The 26013-nt window shown below is 37.8% G+C and overlaps 3 protein-coding genes and 1 long non-coding RNA gene across 6 annotated transcripts; 3 read left to right on the top strand and 1 right to left on the bottom strand.

Moving 5' to 3' along the window:
- Window positions 1-671: 671 nt before the first annotated feature.
- LOC101169738 (E3 ubiquitin-protein ligase RNF19B-like) lies at window positions 672-3553 on the top strand. Its single transcript, XM_011487557.4, has 4 exons — window positions 672-829; window positions 1028-1128; window positions 2667-2840; window positions 2981-3553. Exons 1-4 carry the CDS (start codon window positions 742-744, stop codon window positions 3434-3436), a joined length of 819 nt encoding a protein of 272 aa, XP_011485859.1. The 5' UTR covers window positions 672-741; the 3' UTR covers window positions 3437-3553.
- Window positions 3554-6583: 3030 nt separating this feature from the next.
- Window positions 6584-8286, top strand: LOC144981205 (E3 ubiquitin-protein ligase DDB_G0292642-like). The gene is made up of 4 exons (XM_004079908.5): window positions 6584-6736; window positions 6850-6950; window positions 7244-7402; window positions 7483-8286. Exons 1-4 carry the CDS (start codon window positions 6646-6648, stop codon window positions 7933-7935), a joined length of 804 nt encoding a protein of 267 aa, XP_004079956.1. The 5' UTR covers window positions 6584-6645; the 3' UTR covers window positions 7936-8286.
- Window positions 8287-10007: 1721 nt separating this feature from the next.
- Window positions 10008-10805, top strand: LOC144987099 (uncharacterized). The gene is made up of 2 exons (XR_013650954.1): window positions 10008-10243; window positions 10425-10805. It is a non-coding gene; the product is annotated as an uncharacterized LOC144987099 (long non-coding RNA).
- A 9683-nt stretch (window positions 10806-20488) lies between these two features.
- LOC101170221 (uncharacterized) lies at window positions 20489-25033 on the bottom strand. Of its 3 annotated transcripts, none has more exons than XM_020711690.3 (11): window positions 24909-25033; window positions 24628-24730; window positions 24405-24520; window positions 23385-23455; window positions 23177-23302; window positions 22899-22994; window positions 22696-22827; window positions 22477-22611; window positions 22348-22385; window positions 22231-22268; window positions 20489-22152 (listed from the first exon to the last, which is right to left on the bottom strand). In XM_020711690.3, exons 2-11 carry the CDS (start codon window positions 24720-24722, stop codon window positions 21008-21010), a joined length of 1992 nt encoding a protein of 663 aa, XP_020567349.1. In that variant the 5' UTR covers window positions 24723-24730; window positions 24909-25033; the 3' UTR covers window positions 20489-21007. The 3 variants fall into 3 exon arrangements, with proteins under 3 accessions (XP_020567349.1, XP_011485862.1, XP_011485863.1); XM_011487560.4 differs by having other exon boundaries at window positions 24827-25007; XM_011487561.4 differs by having other exon boundaries at window positions 20489-22140; window positions 24827-25006.
- Between the last annotated feature and the right edge of the window lie 980 nt (window positions 25034-26013).

Genomic DNA, 26013 nt, shown 5'->3' with positions numbered 1-26013 from the left:
TCCAACAACACATAATATGAAGAAGATCAGAAAGTCTGATCTGAAAAACAAAACTGTATATTTGCTAAATTCAGTGCAGAGGTCACGTTTTACCAGAACTTGATGCAGGCCCTGCAGACATGCTGATCCTCAAATGGTCACGTTCAGTCCAACAGCAGAAAGAAAGGAGCCAGTCTATGTAAGATCCACAGTTGAATTGAACGAAAGGAAAGCAGAAAACGTCCTATCTTTTAATAAAAGTACATGTACATTGGCATAGGGCTGAACTTAAAGACTCTCTATAGACATATTTTTTCTACCAACTGTCATGAATGTTTGACAAACCAAAGAGGACTTTCTTTTTCACTTGTTCCCAAACTTGCTGTACTTGACGTGCAGGGCGTGTTACTTCCTTATTTTGGCTTTGACCTTATTCTCGGACCAACTTAGAAATGTAGCACACCCACATAGGCAGCACACAAAAATATGAACACAGAAAAAAAGCATATTAAAAACATACAGAATATTCTATATAAGAGATTTATTTATTATTACTCTTTAATACAAACATTACACACCAACAGGCAATGCTCAGAACCTGGACACAGTAGAACAGAAGGGGGAGCTGTTTAATTATTTTGTGTCAGCTGTTGAAACTGAAAGTTAAAACCGACCAATGACGCAGCACCAAAGAGAACTGGGCTCATTACGGGTGGAAACTCAATTAGAACAGGGTTGGTGACGATCCGGTCCGGTCCAAAAATGAGTTTACCAAATGTGGAAAAAAGATACGACCCCAGAGACACCACGCTGAAATTTGTCAACAGGCCTGATGATCTGGACCCACTGCGTAAGAAACGAGCTGCTTTAAAAATATATATACTAATTACTTTTTGTGACTTATGCGTCGCGCACTATGTGCGCCTTTTCTTGGCACAGATTGAACATTTTGAGCGCATTTCTGAGACTTTTTTTTAATTAAAAAAGCAACATTTCTGTTTTATGGTCTCTTTTTTTCTTCTTTTTTTCATGTTCGTGTTCATCTCAGCTCCAGAGGAAGGGGACGAGAATATGCGCGCGGAGATGTCCTGCGGTCACGCGGTCACCCCGGAGTCTCTCACTGGGTGGTGTCGCAGCCTGCTGGATCAGGTACTTTCAGCAATAATCTCATAAAATGTTAATCAAAAGTGAAACAAACAGAGAAAGTGGCAAAACCATGTTAATACAATCCACATATTTGTTTTAGAGTTGTTTCTCTTTTTCTTTATAGGATAACCCCCTATCATGTTTTTATGAAACATCCCTTTTTAATTGATTGTGTATGGACACGCTGAGTTATCATTAAACAAAGTTCTTTGTTCTAAATCCTTTGTAAATAAGGTCAAATAAAATTAAGTTGACTAGATTTCAGTTTACTGATAAATCAAGTCTGAGTTAGAAACAAAAAATGAGAATGCAATAATTATCTATTTCCTGTGTTTGTACTGACACAAATGTTACTATATATTGGAAATAAAATATCTTTGACAGCATAGACCGTGATTTCAAGAAATTAACAGTATTCACTAATTCCAAAGTCACAATCTAAAGTGTCTTCAAGTCAGATTTACATTTAAGTTAAATCTGTATTTTAAGATGAAGCCCACGTCACTAAAACAAGGTTGAATGCAAAGAAGAATTTACTGTAAGTCGTATACATAATTATTTTTGCTATAATTTTCATTTTGCTGTGATGACCCCTGAAATATAGCAGAAAAATATATTTTGATTTGATTCATTTGTTTTGACATGGTTTGTTTCCAGCAATCAAGTAAGAATAATACACAAAAACAACACAATCATCAGTTATACATTCATACAACGACGTATCAAACTTAGGATAATGAGACATTAAAATATTACATAAAGTGCTGAAAAGGGAGCGGAAGGAAGCAAATTTATATAATCCCACCCCTGTTCTACCGTAACCATTTTATTACATGATTTATCATTATCCGGTTCCTAGCTTTTATCAGACAGAATTAAGAATCCTTAAATAACAATAAAGAACATGACAAAGATGAATTGCTTAAATTATTATGTAAAAATATCTTTAAAAAATCAACATGGCAAATGCAGATCATTTATCCAAAATATATGCAGATTATGTTATTTATAAAAATCATTGATTTGATTAAAAAATAATACTATATCAGTGAAATAGACATAACACTGTTTCAAATAATTACATAGCAAAATGTGATCAAGTATCAGAAGTTAAAAATGTGCAAAATTATGTTACATTAAGAAAAAAATGATTAGTCAATTTTTCAATTTTTGGAGCAAGTGAACTAATATAATTAGAAATAAGTCAATTTAACCATTTCAATAATTAATTTAATCATTTATTTTCTTATTTTTTTATTTTTTATAATAAGATAATGCTGACAGCTGACAGTCACAGTCTGTGATTATAGAGTGACACTTAACAGATTATAGAGGAGATATTCTTTGAGTAGTTGAAAATGTTATGTTCACTCTCACAACTGTGAAATTATTAATTAGTTAATCTTGTAAAAACAAAGGTGTAGCTGCATCAGTTCACTAGTAATGCCACAATTCATACTGATGTCTTTTATTCTCGTCTTTTAAACACTTTGATGCCTTAGGAGACTTTGAGGCTCACATAAGATCTGTCTCTGTTTCAGGGCCAGTACAAGTTCAAATGTCCCGCTTTAACGGAGGGAACTCTGGTGAAGTGTGATGCTGTCTGGTCTTACACAGAGGTGCGGCGCCTGGCGGTGCTGACAGCTGAAGAGATGCAGCACTTTGAGGAGACCATCGCTCGTATGGCCGCCACTGAGTTCTGTGACTTCAAAGCTGTAAGAACCTCCATACTTTCTCTACTTTAAGGCAGCTGTGATCAGTCTACAAAATATAGAATTACCTGCAGGCACATAAAAGAAGATTTTTTTTCCTCAAATAATAAAAAAGTAATTTTCCTTTTCTTTGTGTGTCACAGTGTCCTGGTTGTAAGACCTACATTGAGAGGGAGGACCTGACAAATCTCTGTGTGCAGTGCACAGTGTGCACATCTGACAATGATGAGGAGTTCCTGTTCTGCTGGCAGTGTTTTAAGCCATGGAAAGGGAGGGCTCCCCGCTCTGATTGTTGTGACAATGAGGGCTGCATCAACCAAGATGTAGAGCTGCTCAGGACCTGCAAAACCACCATCCTCTCTCAAGTGGAGGGGGTGGGGCCTTGCCCCTCCATTCGGGCCTGTCCCACCTGTGGTCAGAAAACGGAGCACGACACGACTGGCTGCAAGAACGTCATCTGTACTCGCTGCCAGGTGGAGTTCTGCTTCGTGTGTCTGAAAAAGACTGCCGATTGTCTGAAGACGAGCTCTTACTTCATCCCGTGCAGTGAAGGCATCGCCCCCCGACAAACATCCATCCCTGTGTGGCACAGAGGCTGAACACACCTGAGATTTAAAAAATTCTGCCAATACATAAACATTTATTTGAATACATTTTCTTGGCGAGCTTGTTATTATAACCACAAAAAGTTAATAAATTGTGGCAATTTTGGGACCTTAGATGTTTTTGTCATTGTCAAGCAAAATCAACTTTTTGAGCTTTTAAGGTTATTATAATGTTCATTCCTCATGAAAAGAAACCCCAGAGCAGTATTTTGATTCATTCTTGCATTTCTGAGTTTTTCTCTAAAAACCTGCACTCTGAGCACCAGCTCCTCCCAATATACCAAAATGATCTGGTTCACACATTGTGACGTAGATAAGTGGGAAACAGCCACATCCAGTAAGGCTAACACAAAGTGAGGTCTTTTTGATGGTGTGGAGGTGCCAGTGGACTTGACAGAGTGTGTGGAAGATATGAAGAAGATCACTGTTCAAGAGCTCAAGGAGAAAATACAAAGACTACCCGGCAACCCAGATAGAGTTTTATTTCCAAAAAACCTGTACATTTAATTAAACCTCTTTTATAAAGTTCTTAGATTGTTTTTGACTCCTCCACAAAGTTAATGTGTTGCCTTTTGTAAAGTTAAAATAAAGTTCTTAAATAAGAAATTTGGGTGCTTAAATAGAATTTTTAAAGTTCATGAATAATTTATCTTTTTTTCCTCATGGTTTGAACACAGCTCACACGACTCCAAAAGGAATAAACAGAAGAAGATGAATGTGATCATGTGATTCAGAGGCGGCGGAGCTAGAATGTTTTATGGGGGAGGGCAGAAGACTTTGGAAGGATGGCAAATGAGAACAGCAGAGTGGAGACCCAGATGTGCTGCCTTACACAGGGACAAAGCAAGAAATTTGAGGCGCTCAAAATTTCATTTAAAAATGTGCTTTTGCTGTTTTTTCTGTACTTAGAAAAGCTTGTATTGATTAGTTCTGAAATCTTTATTATGTTACCAACATTGGCTCAAAAACTGGGGGGCAAACCGAGGAGGCAAGAGGTAAATATGAGATATTTAATATCTGGTAGTGAATATTGTTTGTAGGCTTTTAAGGTTGAATCAGAAGGAATGAGCTTGAATCCCTGGTTTGAAGGTGAGGCGTGGCTGGAGGGTTACGGCAGGAGGTTTCCAGAACAGCAAGGCAGATGCAGGCGGCGAGGCGTGAAACCAGGAATGACTTCGGTGAGTACCCGTGGACGAGTAAGTAGTAGTAATTAGCAAAAGGCAGGTAAACATGAATCGAGATACTAGAGTCGACCAGACTTTGCACCGTTGAGGAACAACGAACTGGCGTTGAATACTGGCAGTGGATCTCCTTAAGTAGCAGAGGCTTGATGGGAAGAGTGAAGTCAGCTGGTCACGTCAGAAATGGAGCAGAGGAGGGAGAGGGGAGGAGACTGACAGAGTGACACCATGACATTCACTTCCAAATCATCCAAACGTCCATTACAGTTAATATTCAAAAACTGACCATTATTATTCCTGTTCTAATGTTTACTTAAACTTTAGTTGCAGTTTATGTTTCCTGAAATTTTAATAAACTAGAATCTTAAAGGAGTGTCTTGAATAAAACATTAAAAAAAATTCTTGAAAACATTTGATTTACCTTTTCTTTTTCTTGCACTTCTGCTGTGGTCTCTATCTAATGTCCCCTGAAAAAACAAACTTCTCCTCATCTGACCCTAAAGCAGTGCTTCTCAAATAGTGGGGCGCGCCAAGGCAATGCCAGGGGGGGCGCGCGGTGGTTTAATGCACAGGTAATACGGGCAATTGTCCGGTGCGGAAATTTAACATGGGGGCGGCGGTGACAGCGGCTCAGTGCTTGGAAAAAAATCTGCGCCTCTATTCGGTTCCTATTGTCTGTTCTATCACAGAGTTTGTAACAGCCTGGAACCTTTGAATCCTTGTTCTTGGAGCTGCTCCCATCCCGTGTCAAACGCGGCGGCATGAGTGAGATGGAAAGGGGAGTGGTGGTGTGGGCTCTGTCTGCCAGGTGAATCAGGGCACGCGGACTGCTAGCGCTGCCTGTTGCCCAACACCAACATCATCGGTGCCTTTAGATTCCTCAGCTCATGCTAATAATGCTTAATCTTTATGAACTATTGTAGACATTTTGATGACGTGTCTTTATTTTCCATCAATGTTTTCTTTGTCTGCCTGTGGTTTAGTTGGTGTCAGACAGACAGAAAGACAGCAGGTAATGGAGGAAAACAGCTACACTTATGAGATCAGAAATAAACAATCCATCATTTAGAAATAAAATCAGCACAACGTTTTTTATCTATCTCTTCAGACTAAAAATGTTGGATATATTGGTGCTGCTGTGTTAATGTTTCAGATCAATTTACATGTAATATTATTTATTGATTGAATCATTTTTCTCATCATCAAATGGTTTAATTGGTAAAAATGTTTCTAGTTTAAATAAGGACTGACAGATTTTTTAATTTAAGCTTCTTTTCTGTTTTAGACTAGAACAGGGTTTCTGTGTGGCAAAATAAAGTTAATATTTGTTGAAAGTGGATTTCTATTGCTTTTTTCTTTTGTTAATGTTAAAAGATACAATTTTAGGTATACTTACACAAATTTTATAGATACTAACCTCATATATTGTCAACGCGCGAGTGTATGTGTGTGTGTGTGGGGGGGGGTCAGGAGGGCGCAAAACATTTTCTTTTTCCTAAGGGGGGCGTGGCAAAAAATAATTGAGAAGCACTGCCCTAAAGTATGAGATATGATATTGGCCAATATTTTCATGTCCTTGTGGAAATCCTGGGGATTTACCAAATCACCAAACAAAACTGAAAGTATTTGTCAGTCACATTCATTGTTTCTGAACCTTATTTTGTATGAGAAGACAGATCCTGATCATCAGTTTGGAAATCCTTTTTGGTTAGTGTTAGGCTCAAACTTGAACATGTTTTGCCATGGGCAATAACACATACAAAACTTCACTACAGCTAGTTCGGGATTCCCCCACATCAAAATGAACAGCTGAGCTCTGTTTACATACCGTAATACAAACTCTGCCTCAACTATTTACAGGAAAAAACGGCTTGTCAAACACTAGAACCACTGGAGGCGGAGTTTGATTTGAAACAGTTTTGCTTTCACTGCTCTCACATGAGAAGAGAGCAGTGAACAGCTTAACAAAACAAAACCAGTTCATACTTACCTGCAGGATTTTACTAATCTAATTTCAGCACAATGGGTGGCAACAAAATAAGTAAAATGGAAAAAGTCTACAATCTGGCAGATACAACTTTTAAATTTGTGGATAGAGAGGATGAATTAGACTGTAAGTAACTCATTTCTTTCCCTACTTTTCTTTTTTCTACTGTTAAAGCAGCAAATGCTTGTGGGAAAGCTTTAACTGCTTTTACTCTATCTTGTGTGATTGTTTTGTGTCAGTTCTCTGTGAAGAATTTGCGTCTCCCAGAGCAGAGATGTCCTGTGGTCATGCTGTGACTCCCATGTCTCTCACCAACTGGTGCCGCTTGCTCCTTGAAAAGGTTTGGGATCATCTTCCATCTTCAAATTGATAAGAAACATCTGTGTCAATAAAATCATCATCATTAAGTTGACCTTTGATCATATGATTGTAGACCAAGTGACACAAATCTTCTGATTTCTACGTATTTACGGTATTTGATTTATAAACTGTTTTTTTTTTTTTGCAGTTGTTGATCTCATTGAAACTATATTTTTGTCCTGCAAATTATAGATTTTTTATAAATTCATTGCATATTTTGTCAGTCTAAGTTAGTCTCTAATTTTAACGATATACATTAATGTTTCTGTGCAGGGGGAGAGCCAGTTTGTTTGTGGCATGAGTGGCTGTGATAAGGAGTGGTCTTATGAGGAGGTCTGTAAAATGGCTCTACTGACCCCTGAGGAGAAGGAGTACTTTGTAAAAACTATGGAAAGCATCGCTGAAAGAGAAAGCAGGAAAAATACAAAGTCGGTGAGTATTTTATGGAAAAGACAATGATTTTGAAGTAAACTTGTATTTTTTTTAACTGATTTTTCTATCATTATTCATAGTGTCCTGAATGCAAAGTCCCTGTGACGAGGAAAGATGATTCTAACCTGAGAGTGCGTTGCCAAGTTTGCTCAAAAGAGAAAAGAGACTTTGATTTCTGCTGGCAGTGTCTGAAGGAGTGGAAGGGTCCACAGCCACGCACAGACCACTGTGATAATGATGGCTGCTTCAGCGAGGCTCTCAGAACTCTGTGGAACTGCCCAGAAATAGTTTTTCATTCTGTCAAAGACGTCACAGGATGTCCCTCCATCAGGGCCTGTCCCACCTGTGGCTCTCTGGTGCAGCACAGTTCAAAATACTGTAAAAGCATTGTGTGTCCTCGATGTAAGGTGAAGTTTTGTTTTGTCTGTTTAAAAATCATGACTGAATGCACAAAAACAAGCAGTCCATATTTACCCTGCTCCAGTGGAGTCGCTCCCAGACAGACCTCCATTCCTGTGTGGCATCAAAAGTGATGTGACTTTACAGAACAGTGTAGAGTGTAGAAAGTGTTCAGAAAATGTTTCCTTACAAAATGGATCAAGTTTACATTAATGGGGCACATTTTGGCATAGATGGTTTAACCCTTGTGCTATCTTAGATGACCCCACCCTTACATTCACGTGTTCTCCCTACCATGACAAAGGTGGATAAAGGTGGAAAGATTTCATGAAATCCATGGACACCAGTGAAGATCACAAATCATTGAAGAAAAAAGGTTCAGCGCACTGTCTAGTGGGTGTGGATGACCAAACTCCCAATGTTAAAGTGCCTAGGATGTCACAAGGGTAACATCCCCTTTTTTAAGTGTGTTTGTGTATAAATCCTTCACAAACTTAACTTTGTGATGGCTTTTGTAAATAAAAGTGATGTGAAAAAATTCCGTAAGACTGCAGTGATTTTCCAGACTACGTGTTACTTTTTCTTCCACTTCAGTTGCACAAGAATATTTCTGTACTCCAATAACTTTCAATGTTGCAAATGTTAAAATTTGAACATCCTTAAATAGAATTAGAATAGAAAAATTGAAATTAAAATGATTCATTTTAAAGATAAACAATCCATATTCCACCCCAAATATTTGATTACCTTTTTTACTATAATATAGTCCTATTGGGCTCTCTGCTGGAGAAAAGCTCACAAAACTGCATTAAAACGTTGTCTGTCCTTGAAATAAAGTTCATTTTTGTGGGTTCCATCCATCTTCTTGGATGAACGGACAACTCCTTGAATGAGGAACCGCGACCCAATCCTCATCCAAGACCGGGTCGCGGGGGCAGTAGTTTAAGCAAAGATGCCCAGACTTCCCTTTTCCTGGCCATTTCCTACAGCTCCTCTGGGGGGGTCCCAAGTCCAGGCAAGAAATGTAGACTTGATAAGTGTTGTAGAAAATGCAATGCCTATGCCTTTGTGGAGCCCACAGGGAGTCTTCGGTCTGGACATCTCACTGCAACGATCAAGTGTCAGGAGAAAAAGAGAGACAGATTGATTAAATTGAACAATGCTAATGTGACAATAGTAAGTGCCCTCTTTTATTTGTAACTACAGTTTCCTTAAAAGATCCTAAAAAACAAAGAAACGGATATGACACTCAAAAAATATTTATAAAGCGTTCCCTCAAAATAATATTTTGTGGACACAAATTAACATTTCATGGCCACAATTTATAGTTTTGTGTGCACGATTTAGTATTTTTTGGGGGGCACAAATTAGTAATTTAGTATCATCAGTTCCTACTACTAATTTGTGTACATAAAATACTAATTTGTTTGCACAAGTTAGTATTTTGTGCAAACAAAATCCCTAAGTGTTAAAAGGGGCTGTCACGGTGGAGGGGTGGCTCGAGAGCCGGTAGGACCCAGAATGCAGAGGCAGGAGGCACAAAGTTCCGGGGCAAGGGGTTTAATTACAAACACAAACAAAAGCGCTGCAGAGCAGGATGACAAAAACCAAACGAAAACTCACTGTGGCGTGGCGTGGCGAGGGGCGAGGGGCGAGGGACAAGGGACAAGGGACAAGGGACAAGGGACAAGGGACAAGGGACAAGGAACGAGGAACGAGGAACAGGGCATGACATGGCATGAACACCAGAACAGGAATAACTAATGGACCAACACAGGAGGAAGGCAGAGACAAGACTTATATACAGACAGGGCAGACAAGACACAGGTGAACACGATCAGGGCAGATGGGGACCAAAGGAAGTAAAACCCAAGAAAACAGACAAGACAGGATACTTTCAAAATAAAACAGGAAACAGAAACAAGACAGAACAAGGACCAAAAACAAGACAACAAGTTCAAATCATGACAGGGGCGTGTGTCTGTGTTGGGAAGGTAGTTAGGGGAAAAGTCCCGGGATTTTGTATCTACCATTATTAGGTAAGAGTTTGAATTAAAGCAAATTTATTGTTTGCACTTTCCTCAGACACAAGTTTTATTTTGACAATATTGCTCTTATGTAATAACCCGTGCTGAGCTTTCACTTTCGAATAAAGAACCAAAATTCCCCATGACGTCACATCTTTGATGCTTAAAAAAGAGTCAAACAGATAAAGGGGCATTTCATCTGTACAATACAGAGAACACACCATGGTGGCCCAGGGAGGTGTTTGCGTGGCCCACAGGCCAGCAGAAACCCTTTACATACCTGGGGTTCAGCTGGACGTGTGGACTCCTGACGGAGTGAACGTCCCGGTGAACTTGACAGAGTCAGAGGAAGACTTGAAGAAACTCTTTGTTCAAGATCTCATACGGATAATTCAGGCACTTGCTGGAAACCCAGGTGAATATTATTTTCCAACAATCTGTAAATCCCTTTAAAACTCTTCTAAAAATGTTATTTAGGTGTTTTGATTTATGACTTGTATACAACCTTTGATTTAATAAATTAAACAAAACAGTGCATTTACTCATTTTTTGTCTATTTATTTGTCCATCTGTTTTCTGTGTGTTTTTGAACGCAGCCCAAATAACGCCGGACACCACATTGTCATTTGAGGGGAAAACGCTGGATTCCAACTCAAAACCTCTGGGGGAATATGGACTCAAGTCCAAGTCTTCCATCCAGATTGTGGTGAAGGTCCACGGAGGATGAATCAGAGTGCAAGACCACGATCAGCAGCTCTTCCTGCTCTTTTTTGAAGACCTGTCACAGCATTCAGTTACTTTTTGTTGCTGCTCAAATTTAAACTCAGACGTCTTGAAATGATTCTCTTTAAATAACTGCTCAATGTTCCTGATATTTTTATCTTTTTGTACAAAAACCAATGTATATATTTTATCAAAGCAGATGTATATTTCTGTTCTTCCTCTTCTTAATAAATCATTGAACGTTTAACCTAAAACTGGGCTTGCTGTTTATTAAAATCCACAATGACAGAAAAATTACAAAGGAAAATAAATTCTCTTTTATGAGACAATTAAGCTCTGTATGTTGTTCCATGGCAGACTCATCAAAAACATATTCAACAAGAAAAACTTTTGAAAAAAAGTTCAAATCTATAAATTTAATTACGTTTCAAAGCTTTCCAAAGCAGAACTTAAAGTTCTTGTTATTGTTCTTGGTTTATCTTGTTTTTCAGTTTGTCTAGCTAAGAGAACCTTTCAAGTCCTGTCCCAGTCTTACACTCTCCATGGGGCTGAAATAAATCATTTAGAGAATTTGAAGAGTTCCTTTTTGCCAAGCACTAAAGATAAAGATTTGTTCATAAACGACCTTTTGTTTGTTATTGAGCTGCAGGAAAGTCCCGTGCTTTCATGCAACAAACCGAAAGTTCTACCCCAGTGTGCCTTTGTTTTACTTTGAGGCTGAAGTTAGTCACTGGTTTTCAGCTTCTCAACTGGCTGTTAAGAATAAAATGTTTATTAAAAATGCCAACCAACAACATCACTGGGCCAGTCACTTATTTCATAAAAGCTAATTTTTGATTGGACATCAGATTTCTTTTGGGGCTTTTTTCAAAATTGCAGCACTAAGACTCAAAGTAGAATCAACCTTCTTGACCAGGGTTTAGTTTCAACAAAACAGTTTATGGTTGCTCTGCAGATATTTCAGCAGGTGGAGCTTTAACGGCACAAGGCTCAGTTGTAAATTAAAACAAAATTGTCTTCTTTAGACTCAGCTGGAAATCCTTTCATATTGGACTCATGCAGATGAAACAAGATGAGTAAAACAGAAAAGAGCTATGATCCCAACGACAAAACTCTTTAATTTGTGGACAGAGTTGATGAATTTGATTGTAAGTAACTGGTCTTTTTCCCCTTCTGAGTCCCCAAATGCTTGTTTTTATTCGTTTTGTCTCAGTTCTCTGCAAAGGCTTTACGCCCCTGAGAGCTGAGAGATGTCCTGTGGTCATGCTGTGACTCCCATGTCTCTCACCAAATTGTGCTGGAGGTTTCTGTAGAAGGAAGTTTTACAGGTTTCTGTAAAAACCCACAGGGTCAGTATTGCAAAAAATATATATATATATATATTTTATATATGGCATTACATTTTTACTATTTTACTAAGGAAATGTTCAAATACTTGTTAATTACAACAGAGTAACCTCCCAAAAATTGTCTTGGTTTAGAGCGACAAGAAACCATTAACGAATAAAAAGTGCAACAAACTAAATCTTCTTCTGCTTGTTTTCAGTCACTTTAAGCTTTTTCAAGACAAATTTCCTGTTAGGCTTAATTGATCCAAACACAATTACAATTTTTGTGTTTCTAAAAGGTATGTATAATTCAGGGTTTTTCTCCCTGTTTTTGCAGGAAAGATGGAATCATTTAACCTGCATTCTTTTTATGCAGTCTTTTTATTTTCAGAGGCACATGGTCTTAGTTCTTCATATGTTCTTTGATTCTCTTGGTCTCTGTTTTCTCTTATTTCAGAGTGGATAACTTTGAAATAGAATGGACTAAATTAACCAAAGCTGAGGGTTGATTTTAAAAGTTTTTATCTTGTAATTTCAATTGAAATATTTTATTTTACACCACATCACTGCTCACCTGAATGTTAAATACTGCTTTTACTCATAAAGTACCGTAAAAGTAATACAAGAGTCATTCAATTCCTTTATTTCTATAAGACAGCAATTTTTAATGGTAAGGGATTATATTTGATTAACAAAAACTTCTAACTAATATGTTGGATATTATAGTTTGGAAGCAACGAAACACTGCACAGGGCAAATTTTTCTAGCTTTTTTTTTTGTTTAAATGATTCATATTCATTATTTTTATTAGCTCCAGGTACATCAAACTTTAATATCAAACCAGAACCCTGTTAAATTCTGAACTAAGATGGACCTATGGAAAGCATCGCTGAAAGAGAAAGCAGGAAAAACAAAGTCGGTGAGTATTTTATGGAAGAGACAAGGATTTTGAAGTAAACTTTTTTTTTTAAACAGATTTTTCTATCATTGTTCATAATGTCCTAAATGCAAAGTCCCTGTGACGAGGAAAGATGAGTCTAACCTGAGAGTGCGTTGCCATGTTTGCTCAAAAAAGAAAAGAAGAGACTTTGATTTCTGCTGGCAGTGTCTGAAAGAGTGGAAGGGTCCACAGCCACGCAAAGACCACTGTGATAATGACGGCTGCTTCAGCGAGGCTCTGAGAACTTTGAGAACCTGCCCAGATATCACCTTTGAATCAGTTGGAGCAGTAAAGGGATGTCCCTCCATCAGGGCCTATCCCAACTGTGGCTCTCTGGTGCAGCACAGCTCAAAATACTATAAAAGCATTGTGTGTCCTCGATGTAAGGTGAAGTTTTGTTTTGTTTGTCTACAAATCATGACTGAATGCACAAAAAGAAGTGATGCATATTTATCCTGCTCCAGTGGAGTCGCCCCCAGACAGACCTCCATTCCTGTGTGGAATCAAAAGTGAAATGACAGAACAGACAAGTACAAAATGTTCAAAGAATGTTTCCCTACAAAATGGATCAAGTTTACAATAAAGGCACAGATAACACACATGTTGCTTTAGCTGCATTAGATTCAAAGATTTTTATTGTCATTGTATTTCTACAGGGACATTATGTTGGCACTCAGTCAAAAAGAAGTAAACATAAAGGAATAAATAAAAACAATATGAGAATATAAAAATCCAAAAAAACATTAAGAAGTAAGCCCTGATATGATACATGCCAACTGGAAAAATAAACTCACTGCCCTCCACGAGTGCCTGCAGCACAACTGAAACAGCTGCCAAGAGATGGAACTCACCCCGAATGGCTAACAGGGGGGTGAACTATTTTGATCCAGAAGGATCAATCCCGTCCAACTACCAGGTAATAACCTGCCTCTCCACAACATGGAAGTTCATGTCCGGCATCATTGTAACCAAGATAAATAGGCACATGGATCAATTCATGAGTAACACACAGAAGGGCATTGGTGGAGATAGAGCCGGTGCTGGTGGATCAACAAATCACTTAACCCAAATACATTTTAAAGATCACAATGACAATTAAAACAGCAAACCAAATAGTAAAAAAAAAAAAAAAAATTAAAAAAATAACATTTTAAAAAAACAGGTCATTTCTAGACAAGAAAAAAATGTTAAAAAAATGAAACACAGCAAGAAACCAGAAATAGGTAGGTACTATTGGACATCACAGATTGGATGATGATATCCACTGTCACGTCATGTCAAATAACTTTCAGTTAAAATGGTGGACAAACCTCAACATCCGAAAATGTTTTTTTTCCTATTTAATGGAAACCAGATCATCAACAGGATTCCAAGAGTCTTCATGAGAAATTTAATGAGGTTATGGAAAACCACCCTTGTAGCCAATGGTCACTTGCACAGTTGTCCATCAAATGTATACCAAAGAGACGCTCTGTCCCCACTGCTGTTCTGCACAACTCCGAACCCCCTTAGCCAAATAATCAACAATGGCAATGGATACGACTTAGGAATGGGGCCACGATCAGCCACCTCCTCTACATGGACGACATCAAGTGATGCCCATGTGGATTGGAGAACTGAAGAGCAGTGACCCTGAAACTGGAGGAGTGGCTACATCTCATGCCAGAAAAGTGCAGTGTGAAGAACAGGAAATTATTGTATTATTGTTAGACTACAGTGCTAACGACTAGGTCACCATTGCAGCCCTCTCTGGCAATATTTGATAGCTACATGGTGAGAAGAATCTATATTTAACATGCACATTAAATACATTAAAAAAATCCTTTATGTTTATTGAAAACCATGCTAGGATTATATGTACAAGTATATCTCTTATAATTAAAATGTTTTAATCATGCTAAGGATATTCTCTCGGTGCATTTTTCAAATATATCTTAAAGTTCAATAAAAATTGTTTTAAAGTGCACCTTAAGTGTAGTTCAGCAGGGCGTTTGTATGTTTTTAAAGGATTTTAAAAAAGGACACTTTAATGTTGGTAATACACGGGTCAAGATTTTAGCTTTTATTTGATTCACAAAGAGTTTTTTTTTTTTACCTGGACTGGCCTTTCATATACACTCTCTGGCCACTTTCCTAGGCACACATGTCCAACTGAATGAACAACAAATGGCAACAACTTAGTGCTTTTAGGCACGTAGACTTGGTCGAGACGATCTGCTGCAGTTCAAATTGAGCATCAGAATGGAGAAAAAATATGACTAAAGTGTCTTTGAATGTGACATAGTTGTTGGTGCCATGACGGGCTGGTCTGAGTATTTCAGAACCTGCTGATCTACTGGGATTTCAACCCACAACCATATGTAGGGTAGACAGAGAGTTGTCAGAAAAAGAGAAAACATATTGTGAGTTATGTGGGCAAAATTGTCTTGTTGATGCCAGAGTTCAGAAGAGAATGCCCGGACTGGACAGAAATGCAATAGTAACTCAAATAGCCACTGGTTACAACTGAGGTCTGCAGAAGAGCATCTCTGAACGCACGACACGTCTAACCTTGTTGCAGATAGGCTAAAGCAGCAGAAGACCATACCGGGGGCCACTCTTGTCAGTGAAGAACAGGAACCTGAGGCCACAATTCACACAGATTCACCAAAACTGGACAATAGAAGATTGGAAAAACGTTGTCTTGTCTGATGAGTCTCCATTTCTGCCGCAACATTTGAATGGTCAGAACTTGGCATCAACAACGTAAGGGCACAGATCCATCCTGCCTTGTATCAACGGCTCAGGTTGGTGGTGGTGGTATTATGGTGTGGGGGATCTTTTTCTTGGCAAACTTTGGCCCCCTTAGTACCAATTAACCATCATTACTACGCCATAGCCTAACAGGGCATTGTTAATGACATGTCCATCCTTTTCTGACCACAGTGTACCATCTTCTGATGGTTTACCTCCAGCAGAACAAACATCATGTCATAAAGCTGGAATCATGTCAGACCTCCAAAGTCACCAGATTTCAACCAAATAGATCACCTTTAGGATGTGGTGGAACGGGAAATTGACATCATGGATGTGCAGCCGATAAACCTGCAGCAACATTGTGATGCTGTCATGTCAATATGTACCAAACTCTCTGAGTCACGTTTCGAGTTGAATCTGTGTGACCAGAGGATTCTGTTCTGAAGCAGACCTTAAGGCAAAAGGGGGTCAAACCCAGTACTAGCAAGATGGAAGTGGTCATCGGATTTGAGGGCTTTTTTATGTCGAACATGGTCTGCAAATTTTGACTTAACAGAATGCCTCCAAAAAAAGTTTTCTTTCTACACTAAATTCCTGGATTTGATTCCCTTGATTTTTGTCTTCAATGGTTCTGACTAAGGAAAACAGAACTCATCCATCTGTTATTTTCAGTTTAATGAGGACTTTAACTTGTAAACTAGAATTTAACTTCAGGGAGCGCTGCAGGACCTCTCGACATAAAAAAGCATGACTTCAAATTTTATGCCGAAAATGCAAAACAAAGATTAAAGGATTTTAGGGAGCATTTTAAACAGCCTAGAAATAGTAGTTTTTTTTAATCCAATGAATCATTTTTGACCTCATGTACAGAATAACCAGTTTTCTTTGCTCCTTTCACTTTCACTGTTTCAGAATAAATCTGTTAGTGATGGTAAATGGTAAATGGTGTATACTTATATAGTGCCTTTCTTCCTACAAGGACAAAGCGCTTTACAGTCACAGACCCATTCACCCAGTCACACACACATTCTCTCACACAGTCACACAATGGTGGCGGCTCCGCTGCCAAACACAGGCGCCCGCCTACCACCAGAGGCAAGGTGGGGTTCAGTGTCTTGCCCAAGGACACTTTGACTCATGGGCATGCAAGGCGGGAATCGAACCTGCAATATTAGGATCATGGGTCGACCGCCCTACCGCTGCACCACGGCCGCCCCGTGGTGCAATGGTTAGTGATTGCCTTGTTATGATCACAATCTGTTAGTGATCATAACAAGGCTGAGGCAAACAACAGATAAAACCAGCAGTATCGCCTGACATGAAAGCTAGCCGAACCCTGCTGAACTATTCGGTGCTTTCCTTTGCTGGTTTGGTGGTTTTCTCCCTCCCTCTGTTTGCTGCTAGTCACTTCAGGTCAGAGGCAGGAACATGCTGAATGCACATTCAACAGAAACCCATGGATCCTCGCTCGCTTATGGAAACAAGAGAGCAAAAAAACACCTAGAACACACATTTGTCTTGTGTTGTATTAATCTTGACAAACTGGAAGTACATGGGATAAGAGGAACTGTGCTAACTTGGGTTAAAAGCTATTTAACAGGAAGAAAACAATTTGTCAAGATTGATGAATTTAGATCAGAAGCCAAAGAGATAAGTTGTGGTGTCCCACAAGGATAATTTCTGGGCCCAGTGCTATTCAATAATTAGATAAATGATATATTGAATGTTTCAAAATGTTTAAAACTCATATTATTCTGAAATGTTTTGATTACAATTAATAAGCTATTGATTTTCTTTACTTGACCTGCAATGTGTAGCAATAATTACTGGTTTAATGTGATAATGTGTTCTAATGAAATTTAATGATTATTACATAACGGTGACCGTTACTGTGTACTGAAATCATGAATTAATATTTTCTGAAGATAATCAATTATTAAGAAGCACTGGATTTCATCATTTGAAAAGAATCTATCTGATCAGAACTGGATCACAAAAACTGTGTAAAACTATAAAATGAATTACAGTAACTCAGAAGGGGTGAGATTATATAAGCTTACTTCTTCCCACTCTTCCCCGCTCAACGTGACTTAAGTTAATGATCACTATATTTAATTAAGCAAATTTGATTAATCAATCAAACATACTTGTGATCAACCTCCCCCCGTCTGCTCAGTGGACAATCTCAGGGTGCTGGAACATTTATAAAGAGCTTCCTTGTCTTGGTGTTAGTAGTGGTGGCTGGATGGCTCAGTTGGCTGTGTATAGGACTGGTGCATGGGAAACCAGGGTTAATTTCTCAGGGAGCACAATGAGTTTCATCCTGTGTCGGTCCTTGGGCAAGACCAGTCATGCTACTGCCAAACTATGTAGCCACAAGTCTGGGTCTCCTGGTGAAGGTCCTCAGCTTGGATAAAACACAGGGTTGTGGTAGGGTGTCCAGCATTAAAAAAAAAAAATCTTCCTGACCACTGGTAGTGACGCCTGAGGGGATACACCAAAAGGTGAACAACGACAACAACATGTCTTGGATTCTATCTCCTCTTATGGCCAGTTCACTGGCATCCTAGATCAAGGAAGAATTATTTTCCATCTAAACCTACAGTCTTCAAGGATCAGGACTTCATGTCTTTCAGTTAGCCATTCATGGTGGGTCCCAGGGCAGAACTACAGGGGGGCAACCCAGCAATGTTCTTTGCCCCTCACTTGCCCGCCCTCCATTTTTGAGTTAATATCAGTACCATTATAGACAAATATTGAAAGAAATCATCAATACAAGCTCTTTTAAGCATTAGTTATTATTGATCCTCGGCTACAATAACTGCTGTTTTTAAAATTAATAATATTTCTAACAATAATAAAACTTCTTGAAACACATATTTTTGATCCTTTCATTTGTAATGGCCTCTCATTCTGCTGTTCCCATTTGCCACCCTACCAAAGACTTCTGCCCCCCCCCCACATAAAATGTTCTAGCTCCACCACTGGTGGGTCCCATCCACTAGCAGCTGGTTCAGTGGTGCTGTCAGGCTCTAATGTGAGAGTCTCTGTGGCCAGCAGGTGTGGAACATGTCAGGGTCTGTTTGTCCAGTTCCAACATAATGAAGGTATAAATGAAGCTGTAATTTATCAAATGTACTGAAAACTTCACTAGTAGATTTAAACAATGGTGGTTTGATCAAACTTTTTGTGGGGTTTGTGTGTAGTTTTTTATGATTAAATTGGCTTATGAGATCCTACACAGAGACATGATGCAATTTATAAAATAGATCCAACTTTAATGAAACTGTGTTTACTACTGACGTGAAAATTGGAGCTGTGGAACATCACATACAGAAAATATGTGTCAAAGTGATAAACATTGCATTTAAAAAAGATCATGCTTTGAAATGTGTCCACTGGATGGCGCTCAAAGATAAACTTAGTCTAATTTGTCTTCTGTCCAGTTGTGTGCAGACTTTGCTTATTAATGTAATGACTAACAGATTAAGTGTTATAGATAAAATAAATAGATAAGTCTTTTGTGTGTAAGCACATGTTCAGTATGTCTATTTGCCAGATGTGCTAAATGCTACTTTTGTCCGTTAAAATGTCCTGATGGTTCCATTATGATCTTCATCCAATTATCCTTCATACAGAAACAAGCAATGGAAAGCAAAGGTCAAACTGGCCCTGAATCAGAGCTGTACTATAATAAAATCACACTGGACTCAAAACTGTGCCTTTAAAGCAGGATCTTAACTTTAGGTTTGAGCATCAGTTATAGTGCTTTAAGTCCAAGTAATTAACAATTAATTATCAACTATATCAAGCTATAGGGTTAACAAAACTCCCATCAAATGACAAAAAAGAAAAGGAAATTCACAAGATCTCTTAATTTTCAAGTTTTAGACAACATCTGAAGCATTGGATGAAAACAGAACTAGTTGCTGCCCTGATGATAAAAATGCCAGTAAAAAATATTGTTTAGCATTATTATAAACATAATAATAGGTACTTTATTGATCCATCAATGGGGTAATTCTTCTCTGCATTTGACCCATCCCCTGGGGGAGTGGTGAGCTGCAGCCTGACCACGCTCGGGAGGCAGTAGCATTAAGGGGCTTGCCTAAGGACCCTCACTGGGTGATGTTAATGCTTGCCATTGATATGGTAATTGACCCAGTACTATTGTTTATCCCCCTCCGGGGATTGAACCCTGGATTCCTGCATGGTAGCCACTCACCTTACCAACCGAGCTATCCAGCCGCAAACATGTGTGACATCATAGATGTACAGAGATCAGAAAATCATTACATGAAAAAGTTAAACATAATTGGAAAATATGCTTTGTGTTTAACTGGGTTTAATCTCTAAAGACATAAATGAAAAGTAATTTTAAGGGATAAGAAAATAGTTTCAAACAGATTTTTAGGGGATTTTGAACCCTTTTCAAAACTGCAAGTATGCACACAAATCCCACATGGGATGTGTTCAAACACTGCATGTATTCTTTATCATTTCTAGTTAAAACAAGTCCTTTAAAATTGTTTATTTATTCATTCATTTTTATTCTGTGTAGTTTTGAAACAAGAATTTTACTAATAGTAAATTACTATTGTGTTTTCAGTGTCTTTCGAGGCTGATGTGAGACAAACACATTTGCAGTGACACACCCTCATGTGACTTTTCTGCAGAAACGAAACCTAAATTCATGCTGAATTTGGACAGTAAATGCTGTTCAGTCAAACACTTTTGGTTTCTCTCAGTGAGGGTGGGGCTAATATAACATCACAAAGTCATCATGGGACTTTTCTAAGTATTGGAGAATTGATCCATTGTTTTAAGGTATAAACAGTTTATCAGAGTATGAATATTCATAGATACAGCTTCTTCTTCAGCTAAATAACGACATAAAAACTGTTCTTTAAAAAAAATCCATATAAGTCAACCACAAATTCCAGTTTTTTATTTTATTTTATTTTATTCACACAATCTTATCTCCAATAACATTCATTTACAACAGAAATGTTTGATTTCCCGTTCTCAAAATATTTCATTGTGTGTATATCTACAAATGAAAAAAATCAATCAGTATTTTAAAATAAATTTACTCTTAAAGTGATTAATCCTCCCATGTTTGCAAAGTTATTTTCATTTAAAGAAGGCATATTTAAAACGTAAACAAGTTGGCATTTAACCATCACTGCATCCACCAAAAAATTATTAGATCAAGACTGAATTTTTGTGCCACTTTTACCTGAGTGTTGCTGAGAAAACACTTTAGAGGCTTATTGGTTTGCTTTATTTTACTTCAATTACTAATATTTAATTTTCAGTTATTACTATCCATACATTTGGTATCATATTAAAATTTTAAAATTCATTAGTGTCTATTGTGAGTAATATTTGCAACTGTCAAAAGCGAATATTAGTTTCAATTACTTTTTGAAATCTAATTTTCCTTCCTACGTTAAAAACTGAAACACGAAATTGTTTTCTTTCGTTTTTTTGTCTTAGATGTTTCTCCTCGAGTTTTCATCTCATTTTCAGAATCAGGGATTCTCTCCTGTTGTTTTGTCTTTTTAGTAGAATGTGCTGCAGTGTTATTCTCCACGCCATTTGAACTCATTCTATTGCCGGTCTCACTTTCCTCTTCTACTCTTTCACTATCTTCACTGTCTTTGGGTTTCTTTGACTTTTTCCATGAGATTTTCCGTAATTTCCAGAATCTTTTAGATTTTGTAGTTTTTGGTTTTTGCTGGACTTTTTCTTGGCTCAGTGTTTCTGGTTTTGTGTGTGGATGAAGAGAACTCTCTATTATCTCATTTTGTTCATCACTCCCTTCAGTTTTCTGCTTTTTAGCAGATCTTTTTCCACTGGCATCATTTGTTGGTTTTGGTTTCTCTTCTTGTCCTCTCTTGCTCTGATTTTTTTCAAAATCTTTTGTTTTAGATGAACTCCTTTTCCCTGATGCCTTTTGATCCTCTCCCCTCTTAACACTCCAGAAGGCTGGAGTATTATCATGACTTCTGTGCATTTTATGTGTGGTTTCCACCTTTTCCCCTTGGTTCTGTTTAGATGACTCTCTTTCAGGTTTGTCTCCTCCATGTTTGGCTGGAGAATGTCTTTGGACCTGCTGTAGGTTTCCTGATGCAGGCATACCAGTGTCGGGTTTTTCTGTTGCTTCTTTAATCCCCTCTACATTTTCATCTGTCACATGTTTCACAGGTTTAACATCTACTTTTCTTTTCTTTCTCATATTTTCATCAAAGCTTTCACCTTCCTGGTCACTTGCTGCCGTGTTGTGGGACTTCCTGTCCTCGCCCTCCATTTTTACATGTTGATTATCTTGGTAATCAAGTGATGGTCTGCTCTGATGGAAAAATACTCCTGTGTTTTGACCTGCTTCAATACTGAGGCCTGATTCTGACCTTCTAGGTCTTGCATCTGAACAGGTGTCCGTTCTTACTTCTTCATCTCTTTTTAACTCATCTTCCTCATCCTGTTTGTTTTCCACATTTTGACAATGAGCTGGGTTCCTATTGACGTCATGCAGGACTCCTCTGCTTTTGGACACGTCTCTGTTGTCGGGGAAACCTCCACCTCCGGCATGAGCTAAAAAGTTTAGATAAAGTAGCAAAAAAAGAATTACAAGAATATTCAAAAACAACAGACGGAAGGCCTGTTTCTTACTTTTCCGTTTGTAAAACAGAAGATAAGCACTCTGGGATCTATTGGCAAAAAAAGGAAAGAAGAAAACTCTGTCAAGTGGTTCAGGTGCTTCAGAAAAATATACAAAAAAGTTCTTACTTTAAAGTCTCATGTTCCTGGAAAGGTTGGTGTTTCATCTGTAATGAAAAGAAAACAGTGTCTCTTTTTATTTTCCAACATGTACAACTTTATTCAGAAAATTTAGAAATAACAGAGAATCAGTCTTACTAGAGTGACGCAGGAGTCATTAAAGCAAAACCATCTGTCTTCTTTTCCATCCTGACATCTGATTGTTGCAGTATAATGTCCACTTTTCAGGCTCCCAAAGTGCTCCACAAAGGCATAGATTTCATAGATCTGATTCTGATAGACACAGAAAATAATATTTCTATAACAATACTAGAAATCAGCTTTGAATTGATTTTAAATCTCATTCTAAAACCGTACCTCTGGTATGTTTATGGTGTGAGGAACATCCACAAATTGGTCATTTTTGACATATGACATGTAATTGTAGTTGAACTCAAACCTCTTCAGCAGCAACACCAACACCACTGGATGACATGTGATTAAGGATTTCTGAATAGGAAAGGAAAGACGGTCACTTTACGTTGATGATAAACCATATTCACAAACTTGTGGTTACTCACAGACAAAGCATCACATTTGTGGCCACAGTCCTCACAGTACAGCTGGTTGTCTTCATCCAGACAGGACTCCTTAAAAAACTCCTGGATACCATCCACCTGTGGAAAGCACCTGTCTTAGTAAAACTCACCGTTCTCCTTGCATGGACTTTCCAGAACACTCAATATTGTCTGTGCAAACAATGATAGCTTCAAACCACAGCATTAGTTCTAGTTTTTTTAACCTTCAAATTTATTAAATTTGGTGTTTATCTAATGTTGGTTTAAAACAATAAACTCACCACGCTGTAATATTTCCCATGAGATTTCACCAGTGCAAGAGGAAGACTCCAGAATTCAGTTTCTTCATCAATTCTATCATTACACTCTGTGCAAACTGTCCTGTTTGTCATTTTTCCCTGGAAGACCTGAAAACAGAAATATGACAACAGATGAGAACAGATGCTGTTGTTTGTGAAAATGACATCTCCTGTGGCCTCCGTGTTTCACCTGGGATGCCTCCTCACTGCAGAGAGTTAAGATCTTCTCAAAGTACTCCGCTGCATCACGTTGCTGATTCACTGGAGGAGCAGGAAGGAGGATTAACATAAAAATAAAAAGTGGTGATTCTTTTATGTTTCCTTTTCTGAGGCATTTATCCTCTGACATGTATAAAGTTTGATTTATACTAAAAATTCTGCAATATCCATTCATTTTTTTAACTTGCTCAATCCCTTTTGAGCTCATAGGGTTGCTGGAGTTTAGTTCCTGAAGTCAATTGTCGTTGTGTCCTTGGGCAAGACACTTCCCCCTCCCTGCCTCCAGTGTGGTTCCATTGATGTGTGAATGTGATGGTCAGAGTAGCCAGAGCCACACCTCTGTCAGTCTGCTCCAAGCAGCTGTGGCTACATCAATAGTGTAGCAAGACAAAGTATGAATAAGGAGTGAATCAATAATGGATACATATTGTAAGCACTTTGAGCTTTGAGGAGAACGCTTATGATCATAATGGGGTTCAAGCAAAGGCCTTCTAGCTATGAGGCAAGAGTGCTAACCACTACACCTCTGTCCAACCAAATCTGATAATAATTTGATACCTGGAAAGTGCAGGAAAAGGAGCAGTCACTGGCTGGTTAGTAGTGAATACTGTTAGGCTACAAGAAAATTAATGTTATTTGGTTGATTAGAATGAAAGAAAAGCAACAACAACAAAAAAGAAAATCCATGGTTTTGTCATTTTTCTTGCTGATTTGCATCACAAACATCAATATATTAAACATCGTGGTTTTTTTTCTTTAACCTTTTCATTCAAGATACCCAAACAAATATTTCACTATAGTTTATTATGCTTATTTTCTATCTGCTTTTGCAACAATATTTTTGCATGTATACGTTTGATCATATCATTTTATTTTAATTGAAGGTGCTAAACTTTTGAAAAAGTATGATCTATTAGTGTTCACAAGCACCAGAACCATCCATGCCTCAACATGTATAGATTAATAACTGACATGTACTTTTATACTCTACCTCTGTCAATGCCCAGCTTGTTGGTAACCTGCACCGTTTCTGCTGTTTGTCTGTTTAAATCCTGAAACAAGGCTTTGAGTACAGGATCTATAAAAGCAGTGCCATGGGTATTGTCTCTGAAAAAAAAAAACACTTATTGGAGTTAGAGATATGTTACATACACTATATGGTTGGTTAGTTTTGACTTTTCTTTTTTTTTTTAAGTTAAAATTGTGTCCCAAACCTGTTCACAGCATCCCTGAAACCTCTGGTCCTGAACAGAACCTGCAGAACACTGTTCAGGTAACATGTTGATCCCTGGTTTATTAATCCAAACATATAACTTTCTGTGAGAGATCACGTAAAAAAATTGCAATTAAAAATTGAGACAAACTAAGTTTAACTAAAACTATTTAGTCAGAAGATCACAACAACTTTCTTACCTTGATTGTTAAACGTCCACTGAATTTCTGTAGAATTATAAAAACTCATGTTGCGTCAGTGTTTGACTCTTTTTCCTCTCACCTGGTCTCAGCTTTTCTGTGACGGACGGTCAGCAGGATCGCAGAGATGCATCGCCTTTCTCGAGAAGAGAAAATGGTTCTGAACTTGCTTTCCTTTTGTGTGCAGAGGTGATGTTGCATTCAAGGTCTGTCGGAAATGCCAGACTTCAGTGTTAAGTCACAAACGCAATGTTATTTTCTGCTAAATCACTGTGAAATTATAAATAATAATAATAATAATGATAAAGGACTTGTTTTTGTATTTGTATTTCTTGTGTTGAATCAGTGGTGAGTTCACATCAAGGAAATTAAAACAAAAGACTCAATAGGAGGGAGAATTCTTCTTTTAAATGTTAAATTATTTTTAAAGCAAAACGTATTTTCTTAAAATATGTACACATCAAAACCAAAGTTAGATTTTTATCCTTAACTTTCTGAAAATACCGTGCTACATTCATTGACAGTGGAAACTCCCTGAAAGATCTTTTGCATGAAACAGCCTCACAGTTTAGTTTCTATTCAGGGTCAAAGCAAATGTCTTATCTTCTGTCAGGTGACTTCTGGGAAATCTCTCAATAGGAAAACTGCAAACAAAAATTAATGAAACATCTGGTCTAGATTTTATTCTGCATGACAGAGTCACAAAACCGGTAATTTCTTTTTTGTAAGAAAGTGTCGCAAAAATAGACGTTTCCCCTAAAAACACTCATGAGTCCTGTTCTGTATGTAAAAATATAAAGTTTCTTTTTTTTAAAGGAAATATATGTAACATTTTATTTAAAAAAAAAACTTTACTAAACTTATTTTGGCACTAACAAAAAGTGATTTTTGCTAACTGAACTGATTAAAAATGTGTTTTTATATGTGTTTACTCAAAGCCATAAAAGTCATTTTGGGTAAAAGATTAAAAAGTAGATAGCAGAAAGTCATACAGAAGGCAGTGAACAGATAAAGAGGTATACTTTCGGTTTTGATTTTCCTCTTTGGAGCATTTTTCTTGAAATTGAAACAGTGGAACATTCAGGATCAGTGACCGTAAAAAAGGAAAAGATGAGATATGATCCTATAAATGCTTCAAGGTCCAAAGCTGAAAAACCTTGCAGAAAAAGAAACTAAACTGATAAGAA

Source organism: Oryzias latipes, chromosome 18, assembly GCF_053564925.1.
Source record: "Oryzias latipes strain Hd-rR chromosome 18, Olatipes_Hd-rR_3.1".
Taxonomy (NCBI): domain Eukaryota; kingdom Metazoa; phylum Chordata; class Actinopteri; order Beloniformes; family Adrianichthyidae; genus Oryzias; species Oryzias latipes.
The sequence above is the reverse complement of the archived record's forward strand: the minus strand, read 5'-3'. Positions and strand labels throughout refer to the sequence as shown.